The sequence below is a fragment of the Myotis myotis genome, unplaced genomic scaffold (genome assembly GCF_014108235.1).
Source record: "Myotis myotis isolate mMyoMyo1 unplaced genomic scaffold, mMyoMyo1.p scaffold_m19_p_13, whole genome shotgun sequence".
Taxonomy (NCBI): Eukaryota; Metazoa; Chordata; class Mammalia; order Chiroptera; family Vespertilionidae; genus Myotis; species Myotis myotis.
This window is the reverse complement of record NW_023416317.1, coordinates 48,739,914-48,759,928: the sequence shown is the minus strand read 5'-3', so window position 1 is coordinate 48,759,928 and position 20,015 is coordinate 48,739,914. Positions and strand designations below refer to the sequence as shown.

Here is a 20,015-nt window from a genome sequence, read left to right as displayed (position 1 = left end):
GGCTGAAGGGTGGGGAGGACAAAGAATTTGAGGTCAAGAAACTCAAGGGCGGAAGGGTAGCGCACCTTTTTACACAGCTGGTCCCCGGGGGAGATGGAATTATTAGAGGGGATCAAGTTCACTGACACGTGCGAAAGCACTTGGTTCAAGCCATCACAATGGATGCAGGGACCACTGCAGTGAGAACAACAGTGGGAATTTATAACCCAGGAATGGGTGGGGGCAGTGCGTGGAAAATTACTACCAGGAAACACGCAGGGTGAGGGGGTTGTTCTGGCGAAAGCAAGGTACCAGGATTCTTGCTGAGGCTGGTGAGGGGGGTGGTGGAGCCTGAGAAACCCAGTCAGGAGCTAAGGGTGATCAGATATCAAGGATGGAAGCTCTTACTACAACCACTCTGCAGGGTTCTTGCTAAAAACCGAATTTTACAAAGAAGTGCCCTGATGTATGGGCCTAGGAGAATGTTCAGAAGCCTGATTCAAGTTTGATCAAGCAAAGAACCTTTGTTAAACAGACTTAGAATCCAAAAAAGGAGCTGTCAGACCAGGGGGTGAAGCCGGCGGGGATGCGGGAGGGGTGGAGGGGCACAGCAGATGTCATGATGCTCAAAGAGAGGAGTGTTATGAGCACGGCTTGGAAGTGAAATCAGAGTAAAAGGGTTCTGATACTGTTCCTCACATCTGCCTTATTCACCCCCAGAGTTCCGGGGGTACCTCCATGTGGTAAGCCTGGTGCTGGGGACATTGGAACTCCAAGGAAATGACAGTCAGTGGGGGAGGCAGACACGTGAGCCCATTTACAAAACAGTGGTAACATCTACTTGGAATCAGTGAGAGTGACTGGTCTGGTCTGAGGGAGCAGCTGGGGTGGCAAGAGCAAGAGGTGATGTTTAGGCCACGCCGAGGGACATTTAACAGGTGGCACTATGGATCCGTGGCAGGGAAAGGCTGAGCTGAGAGAGAGCCTGGTGTCTGCTGTGGGGAGCACAGGAACCACGCGTTGGGGTGAGAACAGGCAGGGGTCTCCCAAGCCACTGGAGGTCATGTCCCCACTTTATTCTGAGTGTCCTACATGGAGGGGAGTGACAGGGAACAATCAGATTTTAGAAAATGTGAAAAAGCAGAGGACATAAGCATAGCACAGCAGCTTCAAGTATATAAAATGCATTGCTAGCCCGGCCAGCGTGACTCAATGGTTGGGCGTCAACCTATGAAGCAGGAGGTCACGGTTTCATTCCTGGTCAGGGCACATGCCTAGGTTGTGGGCTCAATCTGCAATATGGGGCATGCAGGAGGCAGCTGATCAATGATTCTCTCTCATTATTGATGTTTCTATCTCTCTCTTCCTCTCTGAAATCAATAAAAATATAGTTAAAAAAACCCAAAATGCATCACTAGACCTGCACATGTCAAAATAAACAGGTTCAGAGAGGAAAGTCCTTGTTGGGAAGTTCCCTTTATGATGGCCAGCATATTGTTTTTGTAACAAAATGTGGTTAAAAAGAAAAGGGAACAAGCATGGGTTACCAGAATCACATTTTCCTGGCTGGAAAGAAGTCACAAGAAAACAACACAGAAGGAATATTTTACATTCCCTGTCTCTTCTCTCAGCCCCAGGGCGAGGCTGCTCAGTGGGACTTCCTGGTCTACCCCCAGAAGGATTAGGGACAAAGAGCAAATAGACTCTTTGTCCCTAATGGACTTTAATGGACTCTAATGGACTCTTAAGGCAGGCAGCAGGTGTGGCAGGAAGGAGATGGCTCTAAGCACCCCCAGCCCTCACACAGAAATCCACTTGCCTAAAGAGCAGGTGTGGACCAAGAAAGGCCGAGGGCTCTTCCAGGTGAAAATCCGCTGAAAACAGAGATGTGGCAGCTTGACGCAAAGCAGGATCCCAAGTTGGGAGATAGCTTGCCAAGGGCTGTTTCTGGGCAATTGGCAAAAATGTGACTATGGACCGTGCATCTGATGGATGTTAAGTTTCCTGATTTCCATCATTGTTCTGTGGCTACACAAAAGAATGTCCTTGTTCTTAGGAAATACACCCTGAAGTGTTTAGAAAGTATGCAGGCCATGAGATCTACCACTTCCTCCCCATTGTCCAGGAAAATAACGCGTATATTACACATGGAGGGGGAGGAGAATGATAGCACAAGGGGCGGGGGGCAAATATTAACACTGGGTGTATCTGGACCTTCCAGCCTTCTCGGCACCCAGCCAATGCCACGTGACCCGGAAGAACCCTTCAGCACCCACAGGATTATGCCAGATAATAAGTAGTATTGGTATTTTAAGACAGCAAGCTTTCGGTGTTTCTTTTGTTACTGTAGCAAATGACAACCATACCCTAAGCTGGTCACGTGAATGAGACAGGAAATATAAAGTCTAATGGATTAGATCATGTGATCATTGCTTAAGGCTTATCTGACTGAGTCTGGACCAGGTTATTCACCCCACAAGGACTCAGGACAACCCTGATCATTGTTCCCCTTGTTAGGATGAACTACCCCTAATCTCTCCTCCTTGGACGTGTTTCTGAAATATACATTGTTATAAGCCTTTTCCCATGGCTTGGGACAGACAGCTGGTGTCTGCAAGATAAGGACTCCTCTCTGCCTGACTGACCTGTGCACTCTCCTCCCTTGCCTCCCTTGACTGACTCGTGCCCTCCCCTTCATTCCTTCTGCTTGACCATCTGGCGCACCCACACCCTGACCCTGTGTTACATACTTCCACCCTACATAAGAGAACCTAACCATCCCCTTGGGGGCTGACACTGACACACTGTTCTCAGCCCGCTGTGAGAGAATGCAATACAATTTCTTAAACTCTCTCAGTGTCTTTCAGTGCAGACCTAACACCCCTGTCTACAGCTTCCTCTGCGATGTCAGTGCTGGGCCCAATGGCTTCCTGTTGTAAATGGAGGAACTGAGACCCGGGAGGGAAAATGACCTGCTCAGGCCACGGAGGACTGAACTAGACTGAGGACCAGGACTCCTCAAGTCCCCTCCTCATTTTCCTTGGTCATAATTAGAGACATGAGCTTTTATTGACTGATCCCCAGATGTCACACACTCTTTGTGCGGTATAAGTATCTCTGAACCCTCCCCAAGGCTCTACATCCTCTGTAGTGAATACTGAGGTCAATATCCACCTCCCAGGTGAGGAAACCAAGGTTGAGAGAAAATGAAGTGTTGCCCATGGTCACATAGCTAAGAAAAGTGGAGCTGGAACACATATATCATAATAAATAAATTAGTATTCCCACATTGGAGATACTTGCCCAGCACTTATTGACAGCAGCCTGTCATCAAAAGTTTAGAGACCTGACCAACCAGCATGGCTCAGTGGTTGAGTGTTGACCTATGAACCAGAAGTTAGGGTTTGATTCTCAGTAGGGGGCATGCAGGAGGCAGCTGATCAATAATTCTCTCTCATTATTGATGTTTCTCTCTCCCTCTCCCTCTCTCTGCCTCTCTGAAATCAATAAAAAAATAATTTTTTAAAAAAGTTTAGAGAACTTTGCTTTCCATCCTATCTTGCTGCTCCCCACCTGTGCAGGGACAGGGATGGCTCTGCCTAAGGATCTGAGCTGGGGATCCAAGCACCCCCTTCCTCCCTCAACTGCCTTGCATTCTGCCCACACTCACTTGGGTGCTGAGGGGTTCTTCCGGGTCACGTGGCATTGGCTGGGTGCCGAGAAGGCTGGAAGGTCCAGATACACCCAGTGTTAATATTTGCCCCCTGCCCCTTGTGCTATCATTCTCCTCCCCTTCCATGTCTAATATACGCGTTATTTTCCTGGACAATGGGGAGGAAGTGGTAGGTATCATATCTGCTTCCCTTCTTCATGAGTTGATCTCCCTGCAAGGTGCCTTCGAATTGCTGAAGTTCCTTCTCTCCTTCACTCCACGGGACCTAAAAACAGAGCAGATAACAACTTTAACGTCCTGCAAGTAGTTACAAGGCAGCTCAAGGAGTCTTGGTGTCCACTCTTCCTGATCTTCATCTCGATGGGCTGGTTCTACCCTCCCAGATCCCCTTCTTTCACAGAAGCCCTCTTCTTTTTGCTCTTTGTGCACATGCATGAGTACATGCCTGGATCCTCAGCTCTGTAACCACGGCTCCAAAGCCACAGTGCCCAAAGAACTTTGTACTACTCCTATCTCTACTGCATTGACCTTTAACTTCCTCAAGGGAGAGAAAGTGAATACAGCTCAAATTTTCAGTTTTCTTACAGAGCTGATTTTATGACAGTTGACACAATAACCTTTCATGAAGCATTTACAGCTTGTCAATTTTGAGAGGGAGAACATGGGTTATGACTGCAATGCAAAGGTGAACAGCAAAGATGAAGATTCCAATGGATCTTGATAAACTGGGCTGCCGAACTGAAACCAACAAGATGAGATTTCATAGGAAAGAAAGTAAATTCGTGCTCTCCTACTTAAAACATCAGTCATGCACAAGAACTAGATGGTAAGATCTGGGATGGAAACCAGTTCAGGGGAAACAACTACGTTGTGACCACGTCAAAAGTGGAAAAGACTTACCTTACAACTAGGACAATAAGAACCAACCCTGTGACACTTTTCTGGAAAATTGATTGCAAAGATCTGAATATCTCTGGACTTAGAAAACAAATGAAGTCTACTTCCCTTTCCCCACTCTCCCAATACTTGGGGAGAATCAAAAGAATACAATGGATAAATTACTTCTGGGTGAAAATAACAACCAGTTGGGGCATATATACAACGATGGCCACACATATAACTCAGTAGCTCCTTCATACTAAGTAGCTGGTCAAATGCTCTAGATGTGGGTGGTTAGAAGTGAGGTCTCAATTCTGATCCCGGTTTTCAGATGCTCCTCTGTTTTCAACATCTGTTGTTTAGTTCTTGGGTCTCAGGCTAGTTAGAGATTAGCTGGCCTGAACAAGGGAACACTTTCTTTGTAAATTCATAGAAGAAAGCAAGTTCCCAGTTACTAGAAGAATGCAAAAGGGGCTGGATGGCTTTCTGTTGGCCTATCACAGGGGGGTATTGCCACATCGAAACGACCATCTAAAGAGTTTTTCAACCTCCAAAAGGGTCAAATGTGGAACTAAAAGTCATGAGTGAGTTTTGATCCTAGTCTTGCAACATTCAATAGTTGTCAAGAAATTCTTGAAATAAAATTTCAAATATTAAAAATAATAGATGCCATGAGGACAGCTTGGGATCAAGTGTCTGGATAGAGAAGGAGTAAAGTGATGGATGGTGATTGGATGACCAGCTCCAGGAAGGATGGAAATTGTGACCAGGGTGTCTGTATTAGTTTCTTATTGTTGCTGTAACAAATCAACACAAATTTATTTTCTTGCAGTCGTGGAGGCCACAAGTCTAAAACGAATCTTATGAGGCTAAAATCAAGGTGTTGGCAGACCTTGTTCCTCCTGGTGGGTCCAGGGGAAAAATCTGTTTTTTGTCTTTTTCAATATCTTCTTGGCTGACATATTCCTTGACTTGTGACTCCCCTCACTCCAGTCTCTGCTTTTGTTGTTGCATTGCCTTTCCTTCTTCAGTAGCCAAATCTCCCTCTATCTTCCTCTTTCTTACTTGTGACTACAACTGTTTAGGTTGTATGAGTTCTTTGTGAGTATTGAATAAAAGTATTTTTATCAGATATGTGTTTTGCAAATATTTTCTCCTGGTCTATTTCCTGTCTTTTAATTTTCTTAATGTTATCTTTGGAAGTGCAAAAGTTTTGAATTTTGATGAAGTCCATTTTCTCACTTTTCCCCCATTTATGAACCATGCTCTTGGTATTGCATTTGGCAAATCTATGCCTCGCTCAAAGTCTGAAGATTTTCTTCTATGTCTTCTTTTAAATGTTTGTTTTGGCTCTTACATCTAAGTCTGACTTATGTTGAGTTAATCTTTGTGTGTAGTGTGAGGTGAGGGTCTAAGTTGATCTTTCCCATACACATACTATTTTATTATTAAACATTCTCTGTAATGTTAATATTGATAAGAGCTTAAAATTCCATTTCATGAATATACTACAAACAGTGGGGTCCTCATGTTTAACCACTGTCTCTCAAAATGAGCAAAAAAAACCCAGAAAAATGAACAAAGAAATAAAAACCCCAGCCCCGATTTGTAACATTGCCAATTTCCCTGGTGTAAATATGCTAACCATGTCCAGTTCCAAGTTACCAATGCTATATGACTTATTATGGCATTGGGAAAGAGATCACGCAATTGGTTCTTGTGGCTGCTACAAGCCGGCCGCAGAACATCATTATTGGATCTATTTGACCAATCCCCTGGGGTTTTCTGTTTTTTGTTTGCTTCTTTTTTGTTCCCCCTTTTATCTTCAATATATAAAAGGTGTCCAAGAAAGCAGGAAGCAGCAGTCCATTTTATTCGTTGCTTTAAATGAATGCCGGCCCTCCAGGAAGTGTCTAGTTCTCGCTCAGAACAGGCACAGCTGTGGGCAACATCCTTGCAGCCTTTCTGTTGTCACATTTAGTAATGCCATTCTATTTACTTTCAGGACAACCCCCAGCCTTGCTTCCTGGTGAAAATAAAGGAAACCTGAATTTTGACAAAACAGAAGTACGAAGCTGCTTGAACTTCTGCAATTTTGCAAAGACACATATTCAGAATCAAAGTTACCAGGGTGACTTCTCCTTTTTTTCTCCTTCTCGAGAACCAAGTAGTGAATTAAGGAAGGCCTGAAGGGCTCAGCAGTCATCCTGACCGACCCCAGTGATGTCAAGTGTGAATGGCCACAGCATCAGCTTCCTGAAGGTGTCTTGGGCATCACAGTAATACAAGGAAATCACTGAAGTGTGACTCTGTTTCAAAGAAAAGGCACTCAAACTTCCTTTTCAGAAAACGTTGTTAGAAGTAAAAATAAAATATGGGGGCCACTCTGGGGCAGCAGCTCCTCATAGGCAGTTAAGGTATTAAATCCCCGTTTGCAGCTCTGCGGCAATCCACCCAGTTTGCTCCACTGTTACCAGGCAGAAAGAGGCCCGGAGACCCAGGAGGAGTGAGCAGTAGGCGGTTCAGCAGTAGGAGTTGTGGGTACAGGAGGGTTCTGAGCAATTAGTACTACCTGACAAGGACTTTATCTCAAGTCTTTATAACTCCCACTATTTTAACTACACTTTTCTATTAATGTGAAAAGTGAAGTTCAGAGGGATGTTACCCAGGGTCTCCTGGCATGTAAATACCATCTTAGAAAGCCTGTGCTCAAAGTGTGAGTCATCTCCTGATAGAAAACTCAAACTCAATATATTTTTTAAATATATTTTTATTGATGTCAGAGAGGAAGGGAGAGGAAGAGAGATAGAAACATCAATGATGAGAGAGAATCATTGATCAGCTGCCTCTTGCACACCCCACACTAGAGATGGAGCTCACAACCCGGGCATGTGCCCTGACCAGGAATTGAACCGCGACCTCCTGGTTCATAGGTCGATGCTCAACCACTGAGCCATGCTGGCCAGTCTCAACTTCAATATTTGTTGGTGGCCTTTTGCTCTTGACCATCTGCCAGCTCATCCCTCCCACCCCGGGTGCCGCCTGGCTCCCCACGCACACTGTGGAAATCCTACCCAACATTTTGGTTCCCAGAGGTTGTCATGTTTCAGGGTTTCCACTGACACCAAACCCTCATTCTGAAATGCTCATCCAAAACTTGTCCTTTTCAGAAACAACTTCTCATCTTCTTTTCTCTGACTCTCTTTCCTCAACTTTCCCCCTTGCTCTTCCCTCCCCTCTTCCCTTTCTTTCTTCACTTCTTTTTTTTCACAAAGAATAGATTTTCTTATTATGTGTGTGTTTGTTTTTTATTTTTTTAAAAATATATATTTCATTGATTTTTCACAGAGAGGAAGGGAGAGGGACAGAGAGTCGGAAACATCGATGAGAGAAAAACACCGATCAGCTGCCTCTTCTTGCACACCCCCCCACCGGGGATGTGCCAGCAACCAAGGTACATGCCCTTGACCGGAATCGAACCTGGGACTCTTTAGACTGCAGGCCGACGCTCTATCCACTGAGCCAAACCAGTCAGGGCTGTTTGTTTTTTAAAGGATAGCACTGAAAGAGGGCACAGATGAAAATGAACACCACCCTTTCTGGTGGCTTTGTCCAGTGTCAGTCTAGTTAAACTGGACTAACATTTCCCAGAAGCCCTTGCTTGTAGGGGTCCATGTGAGTGTCCGCCAGGAGAGATCATTAGCGAGCCATCTGTAAGAGTGAAGCAACAATGTCGTGCTCTGATGATGCAAGCAGGTGCCGGGCCGTGGTGGCTTCCACGCACTGTGGTCCACCTGCTGGGCAGCACCTGGCCCCACAGCGACTGCAGGTCCCGCTGCTCCTGAGCCCTGGGCTGGGCGCCTGGCATCAGCATGGGTAAGGGCAGCTTCCCTGCAGGTCCCTATGCACACGCTTTGTCCTCATGAGGCCTAATTGTCCACGTGCATTGCGGTTAGTCCTGCCAGGTTGCACTTGGTCCTCGCCGTTGTCCACATCTAGCTTTTCTCCCTGACTGCCTGTGTGGCTGAGCCGCACAGATTCCCTCCCAGTCCTGGATGCCAGGCGACAGCCTGTACAGACTCGTGCCAGCTCCCACAACCACATACACTCCAGCTTCTAAGCAAGTCCTTAGTCCAGAGGAGCTCCAACAATTCTCAGTTCACAGAGTCCCTCCCATCTGAGTACTTTTCCCTCAGTGCCCCGAGGCCGAAAGAAACACCAAGCCGTTCCGCTTATTAAGTGGTTAGATCCAAACAACTTAAGTGCTTTTGTGTAGAGCTGTTTGAAAACACAAATGGAAAGAAAACATAATATTTGATTATATTTTTAATTAATCAGTGTCAGTGGGATATGCACACCTGTTGGGCACAGCCCCATTCTCGAATCTTGGAATCCCCTGGACACTGTCACCCTCAGTCCCTGCTCCCCACGGCTTTCTCTCAAACCACTGGAAACCGCTCTGCAAAGATATAGCAACTTTGAAAGGAATGTACTACAGTCTAATATTGAAACTGTAAAATACCTCAAACTCGTAGTTCCTGGGATGTCCAAGAACTGGTTCTCAAAGAGATATTTGTACCTTCATATTTATAGCAGCATTATTCACAATAGCTAAAACATGAAAGCAAGTCAAGTATCCATCAATGAATACGTGGATAAGCAAAATGTAGTATATATGTACCATGGAATATTATTCAGCCGTAAAAAGGGAGGCGATTCTGATGTAGGCTACAACATGGATGGAACTTGAGGACATTATGGTTAGTGAAATAGCCACTCAGAGAAAGACAAATACTGCGTGATCCCACGATTCCGTGAGGGCCTGGGGGTCGGGTGGGAAGTGAGAAGTTATTTTTTAATGGGTATGGACTTTCAGTTTTCCAAGATGAAAAGAATTCTGGAGCTGGATGGTGGTGATGGTTGCACATTATAAATGTATTTATACTACCACTTAACTGTGCACTTAAAAATGGTTAAGATGGTATATTTTATGTGTATCTTACCACAAAAAAAAAAAAACACAGAAAAAATAAAATAAAATAATACACATTAAAAACCCCAGAATGGGACTTCGGCTTTGGGTCATTCCATTTCCCCCATTCATCTGCTAACAGGTTATTTCCATCCCTTGGCTATTGTGGATAATTCGGTAATAAACAAGGGGACACAGATTTCTTTTTGAGATCATGATCCTTTGGATATATATCCGGAAGTGGGATTGCTGGGTCAAGAAAACCCTAGGGCAGTGTGACCTCCTTCTCCTCAGACAAAAGTTTGCTAAACCTTCGTGGTACCAGTTTCTTTGCACAAAGACAACCTGTAAACATAGCAGGTCCCCGCTCAGCCAGTGTTGCCCAGTGATTGAGCATCAATCACTTGAACCAGGAGGTCACAGTTCAATTCCCAGTCAGTGCCCAGGTTGCTGGCTCGATCCCCAGTGTGGGGCATGCAGGAGGCAGCCGATCAATGATTCTCTCTCATCATTGATGTTTCTATCCCTCGCTCCCTTTCCCTTCCTCTCTCTGAAATCAATAAAAACATTTAAAAAAACACATAGTAGGTCCCCACCTGAATGGGAGGGTGGCTTGGTAAGAGCATGTCTAAAACGAGAGAGGCCAGCCCAGTGGTGTCACTGTGTTGTAGGTGGGGTGCCCAGTCCCTTAGGATGCTTTCTGATTGGTGCATGCCTTCCTCCCCTTGGCTGTCCTGGCACCATAGGCTCCATGGCTGCCCCGCCCATCCCATCTGGGCTCTGTTGGTGTCCCTGTGTCTGTCCACCTCACTGAGCAGAAGGTTCTTCGAGAACAGACCTCCATCCTGTACCTGTGTCTCCCAGGGTTTGCTTTGACTGGAGCAGGTCCTCAGTTGCCACGTGGGATTGAATTGATTTGCGCAAGCAAAAATGGGGAAAATGGGCAAGTTCAAGTGTATCTGTTCCATAGAATTCAGTGCAGGCACCAAAACAAAGCTTTGAGATAATTTATTGACTTGGAAGAGCAATCGCACATACTACTACTTAAAAACAACAAGCAGAAAGGTGAGTACCGAAGTCCATCTTTGTTATAATCATAAACATGCGCCAGAGAAAAAACAAATGAAAAGAAAGTATACAAAAAAACGTGCAGTGGTTGCCTATAGGCAGTGGGATTTGTGGGTGATTTTGATGTCTGAGTTTTTCCCCCTTTGCATTTTAAAGCATTTCTAGAAACAATTTTTGTTATTGGAAAAGGATTTTTAAGGAAATACAAATCTTAGAAACAGAGCTATGATAAATGGGAGGTGCTTGGTGAACGGTGAAGTGTTAGAGACATTTAGGATAAATAAGTTTGAGTTTAGGGCCCTCTCAACCTCCTACATCAAGACAGAGTCCCCACCCCATGCTGCCTGTGGACAGTCTCCTGTCTTCCAGCCTCAACGCCATCAGCTCACACACTGGTCGTTTTTCTGATGATGGGCGCAAGGTGGGAGCCAGAGATCCAGAGGAAGAAAAGGAAGCCAGTCTCCTTTGGCCTGTTAGTAATTTCTGCCATAAAGCCATCGGAATCTCCTGCCCCAGCACCTGACTGACAGGGAAGGAAGATTCCAGAAATATTCAGAAAGAAAGGAATGGTCATGGGAATAATGACTCCCTCCCTTCTATGGCTGTTTCCACAAGTACACACATTACCCACATGGTCTGTGTGGAGACCACTGCCTGAACTGTTATTTGTGGATACAAAAATCATCGTTAAGGGAAGTTCCACTGCCAACATCAGTTTCCCAATCCTATTTCCCATTAGATCTCAAGTTCTTCCATCACAAGTTCTATGTTTCTCAGGGTTTCCAGGAGCCCAGACCCTGCAGTGGGGTGGGGGTTGCAGTGGAGGCAGCTGCTGGCTCCTGAATGGCTCCAGCCTCTGAGCCAGGTCAACGGTGGGAAATCACTATCTGCAAGTTCATTGGTGCTGGGGACAGAGGAGAGGGGATGCTCAGTGGCTTTGTTTACAAATGTGAATGTTCACAAATCTGAAACCCTGTTTGGGCCCACGCCCTGCACTGGCACCCTTTGTCTAGTCTTCTGGAATGTTCTCCAGTTCACTCATTCATTTCCAGGGAGAAGTTCATGGAGAAGACTCAAGCCCCAGAGGTGATTTAGTCTAGACCACCTCAACCCTAGGGACTGTCCGTCTTTCCACGCTGTGCCTATGGTCCAGGTTTGGCGGGGACAGCCCAGTTGCCTCCTCTCCACCAGCGGGCCTGCCAGGCCCCTCTTGCAGGGGCCTTAGTCAGAACCCATTAGAAAGCTCCTGCTCCGCGGTGGAGGGGGACATGGAGCTGGTCCTCTCCAGACTCTCGGTGCGGAGGAAGGGGAGCCATTTGGCCAGGGGCACGGCCAGGAGACTGTGGAACAGCTGGCGCAGGTACTTGCGGAACCTCTCACCCACAAAGACATAGATGATGGGGTTGATGCAGCAGTGCGTGTAGGCGATCACCTCCGTCACCTGGATGGCCAGGTCCAGCTGTTTGCTCTGCTTACACTCATCAACCAAAAAGACGCCTTGAAAAGCAGAAATAAGTATAGTCAGGTTGTAGGGGGTCCAAAAGAGAAAGAAGAGGATCATGATGACAAAAATCAGGCGGACGGCTCTGGACTTCTTCTCATTGGGACGTCTGAGCAGAATCTTTATAATTCCTGTGTAGCAGACGATCATGATCACCAGGGGCAGAATCAGCCCCAGGAAGTTCAGTTTCAGAGCCTGGAACTGTTGCCACTGTTTTAGGTGCTGGTGAGGGAAATGAAGGCTGCAGGTGTAATGACTGATCTCTTTCTGGATCTTAGAAAAGTAGAAGCCTGGGACGGCAGCCAGGATGGCCAGGACCCAGGTGATGAGGCTGGTGATGATACCAAAGGTGACAGTCCGGGCCCGCAGAGAGAACACGGCATGGACAATGGCCAGGTACCTGTCGATGGTCAGCAGGATCATGAAAAAGATCTCACTGTACAGGCCTATGTAGTAAAGCCCCGACAGCAACTTACATGTGCCTTCGCTGAACCTCCAGGTATCCTTCAGATTGTAGTCAACCCAGAAGGGCAGCGTGAAGAGGAAGAGCAGGTCAGACACGGCCAGGTTGAGAAGGTAGATGCTGGTCATGCTCTTGAGCCTCTTGTACTGCATGAGGACCAGGACCACCAGGATGTTGCCAACAAGGCCAATGACAAATACTAGGGAGTACAAGGGGGGCAGCAGCTGAGACCCAAAAGCCCTCACCTCTCCTTTTTGGCATGGGGTTGAGTCCCCATAGTCATATTCTGTGGTCACATCATCGAACTTTGGAGTGGTTGACGTTTCCATGCTGGCTTCTCCCCTGGGTCCAGGAAGATGGTTTCTGTATTTACTTTGCTGTCAAAGGCAGCAGGCTATGGACAACAAAGACAAGGCAGTGATTATATGTCCTCAACCACTTGACAACTCCTGTGCACCACGCCCTGGGACCCAACGTTGAGCAAGGGGGACCCAGGTCCTCTCTGCCCTCGTGGAAACTACAGTTTAATGGAGGGGAAAGGGCTAGTAAACAACTGAGTGCACAAGTCATGAATTCAATTACTTTGGCAATGAGCATTGTGAAGGAAGAGTCCGATGGATGGAGAACCCAGACAAAGGGAGACCTCCCCACATTCTTCATCACTAATGCTTCCCTCATGTTTCCTATGCACTTGGCATTGGACTTGGTGTTAAACAAGCCTGGAGGGGTACCATTATTGTTCCCCATTTTAGAAGCGATGTCACAGAATTCCCAAGTGGTTACGGCACATATCTGGTGAGAATGAGAGCTGGAGCTCCAACCCGGTGCCCATCCCTGAAACCACTGCCTCCAATCACAGAGCAATGACCTTGCACTTTGGAGTCCACAGACGGACATGGGAAAGAAAACAGTCCTGGCTGAGAGTCAAAAACTAACCAATGGGTCTTCATGGCTTTTGGGGCTAAAAAGTTTCTCAGCTGGAGTGACATAGGGTGTGGGGAGCATGTGAAGATGTGTAGACGTTTGATCTTTTTTGGTTGTCACAAAGACTAGGGATGCTCCTGTCATTTGTTAGGCAGGGCCAAGGATGTGCTACAGGGCAGAAATTATCCCACCCAAACCCCAGTAGTGCTGCCATAGTGAAATTCTAGGAAGCCAACCCCGTCTCTTCATAGAAGGCATCAGGGACACCAGGGTGAGCTCAGCCTGGCCCACATTACACGGCCCTGATGGGGCATAGGCAGGTCTACAGTAACTGTAGGCCTCCCGTGAGAGCTGTAAGGATTCAGAGGAAAGTTCAGGCTGGGGGGAGTGGGGCAACCTGGCCAGAGAAGAGGAGCTTCTGAGGAGGAAGAGCTCAGAACAGCCTCAAGCCAGGAGGTGTTACACAACAACCAGATGGACGCTGCAGTTCCGCTGAAATAAGCTTTTAAATATTTTTACCCAAGGTTGCCTTGAAACAAGCAAAAACAAACACAAACAAAACGATAGCTTGCTATTACAGGACTCCTCAACTCCGGCATTTTAACCCTCCTTTTCAATTCTTTCTGACCACTTACTGAAGGCACCTCCCCAAAGGGAGCATGGGCTTTGGTGTAACTGACCAGCTGTGTGACCCTGAAGAAGTTAATCTACCTCCCTGAGCCTCAGTTCCTCACCTGTAGTGTGGGAAAGTAACAGTTACCTTGAAGGGCTACTGTAAGGTAAAGTATGAGAAAAGCCACCCTGGCACTTACTAGGACCTTAGTAAGTATTAGGGGACTTCTTTCCCTGAGGCCTGTTGCCACCAGAAGTGTCCCAGGCTGCAATCCTATTCTGGCTGATGTCCTCCTACGCCCAGCCCCCCATCTCTATGTAGTAAATCTAGAAAGTTAATTCTGCTTGACAATGATAAACACAACAGCCCCTCTCATATGAACTGTGCTTTGAAATTTTCAATATGTTGCCGCCAATCTGAATTGCTTCGACTTAAACACTAGTCAATAAAGTAGGTGGCACCTATATTTGTTAGGTCTGATCAAATAATCGAATCGATATCCCCTCCCTGGGAAACTGACCTTTAGATCATTTCGAAACTGACATTTCCTTTCACTTAGACCACATTCCATGTGCTAAGACCAGTAACTTTCCCCTCCGGACTTGCCCAGGATCCGGACCTGCACAGAGAATTCCCTGCCAAAAAAGCCCGCCTAGAGTCCTTTAAGATCTCTGACTCCCCATCCCTAGGTGCTGATGCCATCTGGGGGCTCAGCCCATCTGGTTTATTAGATGAACTAATAAATTTATAATTATTTACCACTTTCGGCCTTGTGCATACCTCCTTCAGTGACCCTAACATTTGGTGCCAGGAGGATTCCCTGGGGAATGGGAGCCATTGCCCCGGCTTTGGTCACCCCAAGTTTGCTCCTCAGAGAGAGGTAGGCAGTGGCAGCTCGTCCTGGGCTTACTTCCAATTCTACTAGAGTGACATGATCATTGGACTCAATTAAGGGCCCTCCTTCCTTATGGTTCCTCCCAAACCAGACAATGAGGACACCAGATCGGGAACCTCTCCTTCTCATTGCTGACCCTCCACCCCACACCGGCTAATCTTCTCTAGGTGAGTGAATATTTTCCTCATCTCGAGTCTTCTGTCCACTTACTCTCACTGGCTTTGCAAAAGTCTCTCTTCTCGAAAGTCCTAGAGCTAGGCCAGAAGACTCCTTGGCCGTACAGCCTCAGGTCCTTCTAAACTGGGGATGCCCCATCTGGAGGGTCACCCTTGTTTCTCCTGGTGATTTGTATAGTGGTAGGGATGTCTGCCCTAAATAGTCACCTTTGGACTTATGGTCTGTCACTCACCCTTCCTCTCTCATGGGCCACACTAATTCTCCTTATCATGGGGAACACTCCCTCCGCATCCCCTAAAATGACCTCTCTTGGCTATCTCCTTAAAAATCTTGACCACCTTAAATTCACGGAGCAGATCAGGCCCAAGCACCTCATTTTCTTTTGTAACACAACCGCCTCATCGTCCCTTTGACAGAGAGCTTTGAAGGAAAAAAATTCAGTGCCAAAAAATCCTTGAGGAGGGAAATGTTAGAGAGCCCCCCAGAGCAAGGACGATGGGACAGGTACAGAAACTCACCAGGGCAGAAAGCTCTGGACAAAACTGGGAAAACAAGAACCTTGCCCCCAGGGTAACCTATCCTCCCCTTCCCTATCACTAGTCAGGCAGTTTGGACCCCTGACCTTTTCCTCCCTAAAAATAACATCTAAGCCTTCAGGCCCAGAAAAGCAGCAAAACCAGACAAGTGACACTGTGGCAGCCTCAGGATCAGCTTTCACCTCCCAAGTCACTCAACAGGTTTCCTCAGCCTTGGGTATCACATATAAACTCCACCCGGCATCCTAATCAAACACTGACTGTAATTAATGATCTGGCATGTGCTAGAGATTTTTTTTTTTCTACATTCCTTCTTAACAGGAGACAGAGTTCTACTCAAAACAGGGACAATCAACTGGACAGGAACCTGTACTCTAGTCTCTCTCTCACCCAACGAGACATAGCCCCTAATAATTAGTCTTACCTGTCCCAATAACCCATCATATCCAACACAAAAGGGCAGTGCAAATGATCGCTCTCCTCATAACCCATGGTATCTCAGCAGGTGCTGGAACTGGCATAGCGGGCTTAACCACTGCTCTATCATATTTTGAACTCCTGTCTCAGGACCTACAAGAAAGCCTAGATGACATTGCCAAAAATTTAGTTCAAATTCAGGATCAGATAGATTCACTAGCAGCTGTCACCTTCCAAAATCGGAGCGGACTACACCTCCTAACCACACCTCTTTCTTGAAGAAGAATGCTGTTTTTACGTCAATTAGTCTGGCCTAGTCAGGGATGCCATCCAAAAACTAACAGAAAGGGCCACAAAGATTAGAGGTCAGTCAACTTCATGGGACTACTGGCTAAAAAATATAAATTGGTATACCTGGCTACTTCCCTTCATAGGACCATTAACATTCCTATTGCTCATCCATGTTTTTGACCCCTGTATTCTGTACTATTTTTCATCTTTCCTTTAGGACCCCCTTTGAGCCTTCGCCAACCAGTCTCTCAGGGAATCATGCTGCGGCAACCCCTCACTCCAACCAAAAGGCATCTGTACAGTGTTCCAGCCGACTGCTATCAAAGTCCATCCCCTTTTGATCTCGATGTCCCCTCTCAGCGGAAAATAACTATGGAGGAAATGACATCTGTCCCTATTCCATAAAACAAAAAGGCTGGAATGTTAGGTCTGATAAAATAATCGAATTGATACTCTTCCCCCGGGAAACTGACCTTTAGATCATTTTGAAACTGACATTCCCTTTCGCTTAGACCACATTCTATTTGCTAAAACCAGTAACTTTCCCCTCCGGACTTGCCCAGGATCTGGACCCACCCAGAGAATTCCATGCTGAAAAAGCCCATCTAGAGTCCTTTAAAATCTCTGACTTCCCATCCCTGAGTCAGGGATGTTATCTGGGGGCTCAGACCATCTGGTTTCCAGATGACCTAATAAATTTACAATTTTTTTTACCACCTTCGGCCTCATGCATTCCTCCTTCGGTGACCCTAACAATATCAGAATCCCCATCTTCAATCTGGAATCTCTAGTGCTCTTCCTTCTACACTGCTCAATGAATGCTTCCTTCTTGCTTAGAAATTTACACTTCTGCAGTGACCATTGGAAATTAATGCAGATGGGGGGTGTTGGGCACCCCAGCTTGGGGGCTGTTATTTCCTGCCAAATCCATTCCTCTGGCTCACTCCTCCACCTTTGGACTTGCCCCTTGATTGAATAATTAGCCCTCTTTCTGGAGAAACCCAGGCCGGCAGTCACTAACAAAGCTGTGTCAACAATTTCTGATTTCTGCTGCCACTGCCAGTGCTGGCAGATCAGCTCAACAGTCAGCATTTCGGGGCCCAGTGGGTTTACAGCGGAAGCAACAAGCGCTTTGGAAGCACAAAGAGCAACTAGTGCAAGACTGACCCCATGAGCCCAGTTTTGGGGGGGAATTTTGGTCAAGGCGAAGGCACGTTGAGCCAGCATTGTCAGATACTATTTAAACAGAGTCATCTCCATACCCCCAACCTCCAACTCCCTGTTTTCCCAACTTGTGGGCACCATGTAGTAACTCCAGGACACACTGCTCCCTGAAAGGGTTAAAGAGAATAAAACGGGGCAGAAGAAACTTATTGTGCTTAGCAGATATCTTGCAAGAAGTTTGCAGCCTTGAGCACCGTATAGCTTAGATAACCAGAGGACACCTGGCAATGGGAGACTGAAGGACCGGACCCTTATGCCAACAGAAACTGCCTGCAGCCAGCAATAGCTGACAAAAGCCTTCCTTCAGTCAAGGCTGACTCCTTTTTTCGGATTCAGCCCACCTGCACCCAGACGCCTGAAATAAAAGTTCTTTTGATACATGATGGCTTCATGTCATAGGTGCTCGACCCCGGCCCACTCCAAACCTTTCACTCCCAAAGGGAGATGGGCTGGGGTGGGGCCTTGGAGGAGAAACCAAGGACCCTGTTGCCATCCAACCTACAGCCATGTCTTAGCTGTAAAAGTCTGCCCCAAGCTCATTACACAGTGGTCATTTCTGGCCCTGGAGCCAGGAACCTTTCAATGCCATTATCCTCCTACCTGGGAATTGATGAGTCTCTGAGCAGAGAAAGGGCAGTCTGCGAGGGTAAAGACACCAGGCCTGGTGGTGTGCAGCTGGCTTATCCTGGCTCACAAGAACCAACTGCTTGCATGTCCTCCCAACTCCACATTCAGCATTTAGTAGCTTGAAATCAACCGTAGTGGGAATATTTACACGTGGAAATTGGCAAGACTAGAAATCAAGGCTCTTTTCAGGAGAACCCATTATGAAATATTTAGCAGCACATCACCCCTCCCCCCACCTCCGCCCCCCAGTCTCAATAGCCAAGAGTTGTCCTGCTAGTCAGAGTGGGGACTAAAAAGTCAATGAGTGGCACACAGCCTGGTGGCAGGTTTTGCAAACTTCTGGGAACTTCTAACTCTGGAAATCTGAGACCCTCCAGATACGGAGGAACAGTTGAAGTAGATACCTCCAAGCAGCCTCCATGCCCCTCTATCTTCGGAACAAACTTCTGCTGCCTCTTTGTTAGTAAAACAGAATAGATGCATCCCAAGAAGTCATCTGGCCAACTCCCTGCCTTCAGGTGGGTGAAATTCTACCTCCTTCAAGCTCAGCCCACTGTCTGACTTTGAGGATCCCTGGTTCTAGTCTTCTTAAGAAGTTCGTTCACTACCAGAGCGTCCTTGCACCTACAGAGGCTTTTCTAATTCCTACCTCCCTCTTGCTACAATGACTTCATACAACATGTATGGCTTTCATTTACACGGGGGAAACTTGGCAAGTAATTTCTTCTTGAATAGCCTTCCACAGAAAGTGCCCCTTGTCCCTTAATACTGGGCTGACTTTTTAAATCAGTAGCCAACAACCTATCATTCAAGGAAGCTTCCCTTATTTAGCAAAAATGAAAACCTATTTTATGTATGAGTACCCAGTCTTATAAATCCACCCACTCTCGGTATGGCTACACAATTCACTGCCTTACAAATGCATCAACAGGCTACTCAGACATCTGCCTGGTCCTCGAAGAATCCCTCCCCCGCTCCTCTTTGTGGAGATAGATAAAGCAATGATCCCCTGCAACGTGAGCAGGACCACAGTCCTGCCCAGCTGCCTGCATGTATTCAAATCAGATTGCCCTACACAGAAACTGACAAGATAGAAAAGATAGGTGCCACTTACTCTGGCATCAAGGGATTTTGTCCACGAAGTCTTTGTTTCTAGAGCTTTTCAGAGTCTCTGTTTGCAAGGTTCAAGGTCCTGATAGAGTAGGAAGTCCTTAGCTTCCTATGTAATGATGGAGATAGGATTCTGGGGTGCTCAGGTGTTCAGAATAAGAAAGGGAAAATATTCTTCTTTTTGTAAAGTTGGGTGTCCATGAATGGCCACAATGCCCACCGGTGGCCAGTTCCTGGAGCTGAGTTCACTAAAAGGATTTTTTTTTTTGGTCACTTGACTGCACTTCTCCCTGGAGAGCTCTGTCTTAAAGGGATTGGGTAGGGTGGAGTGGGGTGGAGTTGAGTTGGGCGAAGGAGGGGCAATGAGGTGTTCCCAGAACTTGTGGAGCAATTGAGGCCTGAAAATGGAGGGATAGGCAGATGCAGGGCGTGGAGTTCCTGTGGTCAGTGAGTAGCCTCTTTTTTTAAAAAAATAAAGACTGTAAGTGGGAGGATTTAAACCGGAACACTGAGTCCTTTGTTCCTCAAAATGACCTGGCTACTAGAGAGGCAGCAGCTTCTCTTTGGTGTCCCCTACATTCTGCACTTCTGACTGCTCACTGTCCCTCTCTTCTCCCCAGTTTGCGCCCTCCCCCACCACCACCCTCAAAATCCCCCAGAGTTGAT

At 46.7% G+C, this 20,015-nt stretch overlaps 1 protein-coding gene and 1 long non-coding RNA gene across 3 annotated transcripts; one reads left to right on the top strand and one right to left on the bottom strand.

Annotated features, from left to right (window-relative positions):
• Nucleotides 1-10,495: 10,495 nt before the first annotated feature.
• LOC118668300 (C-C chemokine receptor type 1-like) lies at nt 10,496-19,660 on the bottom strand. Of its 2 annotated transcripts, none has more exons than XM_036333052.1 (2): nt 19,354-19,660; nt 10,496-12,929 (listed from the first exon to the last, which is right to left on the bottom strand). In XM_036333052.1, exon 2 carries the CDS (start codon nt 12,862-12,864, stop codon nt 11,797-11,799), a length of 1,068 nt encoding a protein of 355 aa, XP_036188945.1. In that variant the 5' UTR covers nt 12,865-12,929; nt 19,354-19,660; the 3' UTR covers nt 10,496-11,796. The 2 variants fall into 2 exon arrangements, with proteins under 2 accessions (XP_036188945.1, XP_036188946.1); XM_036333053.1 differs by lacking the exon at nt 19,354-19,660 and adding an exon at nt 18,213-19,347.
• Nucleotides 14,974-17,104, top strand: LOC118668301. Its single transcript, XR_004971621.1, has 2 exons — nt 14,974-15,134; nt 16,606-17,104. It is a non-coding gene; the product is annotated as an uncharacterized LOC118668301 (long non-coding RNA).
• Nucleotides 19,661-20,015: the final 355 nt, after the last annotated feature.